The sequence below is a fragment of the Olea europaea genome, chromosome 7 (assembly GCF_002742605.1).
Source record: "Olea europaea var. sylvestris chromosome 7, O_europaea_v1, whole genome shotgun sequence".
NCBI classification, from domain to species: Eukaryota; Viridiplantae; Streptophyta; class Magnoliopsida; order Lamiales; family Oleaceae; genus Olea; species Olea europaea.
In genome coordinates this window covers 21,297,786-21,300,628 of record NC_036243.1, presented here as the reverse complement: position 1 = coordinate 21,300,628, position 2,843 = coordinate 21,297,786, and the positions used below count along the sequence as shown (strand labels likewise).

General features: G+C 32.9%; 1 protein-coding gene across 1 annotated transcript; it reads left to right on the top strand.

Annotated features, from left to right (window-relative positions):
- Window positions 1–792: 792 nt before the first annotated feature.
- On the top strand, window positions 793–1,692 carry LOC111397413. Its single transcript, XM_023024323.1, has 2 exons — window positions 793–1,259; window positions 1,477–1,692. The coding sequence occupies exons 1-2, from the start codon at window positions 958–960 to the stop codon at window positions 1,613–1,615; spliced, it is 441 nt and encodes a 146-aa protein (XP_022880091.1). The 5' UTR covers window positions 793–957; the 3' UTR covers window positions 1,616–1,692.
- The last annotated feature ends 1,151 nt before the right edge of the window (window positions 1,693–2,843 follow it).

Sequence of the window (2,843 nt, the reverse complement as noted above, 5' to 3'; positions counted from 1 at the left end):
ACAAAATTTTAGAAAAGACTATTACACTAATATATTTCACTTAAAAGAGGGGGATAAAACCATAAGATTCAAAAATAAAAGAGCAAAATTTTAATATACTCAAAGTGCGATCTAAACAATGAAACACAAAGTATGAATAAATTGAAATTTCTAAGTGTGTGTTTAAATCACATTATTTTGAAAGAATGTATTTTGAAATAGTAGATTGATAGAGAATAAGTGGTTAAAAAATGAGAAGAAATTTTGGATTTAGTGTAATATAATTTTATTGAAAAATGTATGGCTAAAATAATATCAAATCGCTGTTTAAAAATGTATTTTTTTTTTTTTTAAAGAATGTGGCTCAAAAAGGGGTCTAAAGTTGATGATCTAAGTAGAATTTTTTTAAATAAATTTTTTTTAATAAAAATTACTAAATAATATATTCCCTGAAGCCATAAATGATAAAACTAGGAAAGAGTTAACAGTTGATTCCTATCAATTAAGTCTTGTTTGAGTCTCATTTTTTTTATAAAAATGTATTTTTGAATAGTGTATTAACGGAAAATGTGTGATTAAAAAATAAAGAAAAGTTTTGAATTTACGCAAAATATTATTTTATTGAAAAATATGTTATTAAAATGATGTCAAAATAATATTTAAAAATGTATTTTTTTTTTCTAAAAAACGATGCTCAAACAAGGGCTTAAAAAATGCTGACATGGCCTCACAACAATAATGCAACTTCTTAAATCCTAAACAAATCAACGGCTCAGATTAAGTCCTCCGTTTCTGGCTTTCCGTTTATCTTGCCAGCAAAATCCCACTCCCACTCTCACCCCCCAACCCCCCTCGGCCTTCCTCTCTTCACTCTCTCAATTCTTTATTTTCTTTCTTCCTCAATCGCCAATCTCAAGTCTACAGATATATACACAATACAGGTAGAGAGAGAGCGAGGAGAGAGACAGAGAGAGTAATATGTTGTTAGGAAAGAGGCCACGTCCACCAATGAAGAAGACTACAAGCATGACGGAGTTCACCTTGGAAATCGACGGCGCCACCAAGTCTGGTGAAGGTACTACAGCTAATAATCAGCCGTTTTATCCTCACAACTCATTTTATAGTGGCGGTTTAGATCAGAGGACCGCCGCCGCCTCTGCCGCGTCTCCTCGACCCCTCCGCTGCAATTCAGCAGATTTTGTTGAAACTGCTGATTTCTTGAGGGCTTGTTCCCTCTGTAAACGCCGTTTGATTCCTGGTCGAGACATCTACATCTATAGGTATATATCTATACAACCTCCTTAGTACTTAGATTCTCTCTCTAGAATTTCTTGACCTGGATTTATTTTCTGGCGGTGAAGATCAATCATCCTTTAAAAAAAGTCTGAATTAATTTTATACGAATTTACATGCAATACTGTCAACCTCTACAAAATACAAGATTGATAGGGTAATGAATTATTTTGACCTAATTATTTCTTAATTCATTTTGTCCAGGGGAGATAGTGCTTTTTGCAGTTCAGAGTGTAGACAACAACAGATGACTCAGGATGAGAGAAAAGAGAAGTGTTCATTCGTATCGAAGAAGAAAGCTGCAACCGCCGCCGCCGGTGGCGAGACGGTGGCCGCCGTCTAGATTAGCTTTTCTTATTTTCACGTACTAGCTGATGGGATAATAACCCTTAAAAACGTGTTCATTGCTCATATTTCACCTAGTATAGGTATATATCTATACAACCTCCTTAGTACTTAGATTCTCTCTCTAGAATTTCTTGACCTGGATTTATTTTCTAGCGGTGAAGATCAATCATCCTTTAAAAAAGTCTGAATTAATTTTATACGAATTTACATGCAATACTGTCAACCTCTACAAAATACAAGATTGATAGGGTAATGAATTATTTTGATCTAATTATTTCTTAATTCATTTTGTCCAGGGGAGATAGTGCTTTTTGCAGTTCAGAGTGTAGACAACAACAGATGACTCAGGATGAGAGAAAAGAGAAGTGTTCATTCGTATCGAAGAAGAAAGCTGCAACCGCCGCCTCCGGTGGCGAGACGGTGGCTGCCGTCTAGATTAGCTTTTCTTATTTTCACGTACTAGCTGATGGGATAATAACCCTTAAAAACGTGTTCATTGCTCATATTTCACCTATTGTGTGTTGGGATCTTTATTGACAGCGTTCTTATGTTTTGTGTCTCGTTCTATTTTTATTTTTTATTTATTTATTTTTTAATTTTTTCCCAATTGAGTGATGGAAAAATAGGTAATAAAAATTTATGGTGAAAATAATGTTCGACTTTGAAAAATAATTTTTAATAAAATGAAATGAAACCCAAGTAGAGACTTTTTTTTTTTTTAATTACGTTTTTTAAATAATTACTCTTCAATTTTTTTCATTACCATTCAGTGTTGTGCGTATAAGATATGCTCTTTATGCTCATGAACAAGATTCGGTCCTTCATGTGACTCTCACATAGCAGAAGATTACTAGTAAAAAAAGTAACCCACTTTTTTGTCTTTCATTTTCTTGACAAGGATTATGAGAATCTAAAGATTTCCCATGGTCACCTTCTGATTCCACAATCAGAAAATAAATTTAAAAAGCAAAAGTTTATTTGATGAAAAACAATATTCCTTTTTGAAGGATACCAACCACTTAAATAGAATATTGCTAGATTGAGGTCCAAAGATAAAAGAGTATGTTAGATTATTAAAATTATTATGAATATTGCACTCAAAAGATCCAATTCGAATTCATTGTAAGGGTTATATATGTAGGAAATTTAAAATTAGATTTGTCTGACATGCGTATATACATACTTATGAGAGAAAAAATTACGATCCACCCAACCTATTGAGT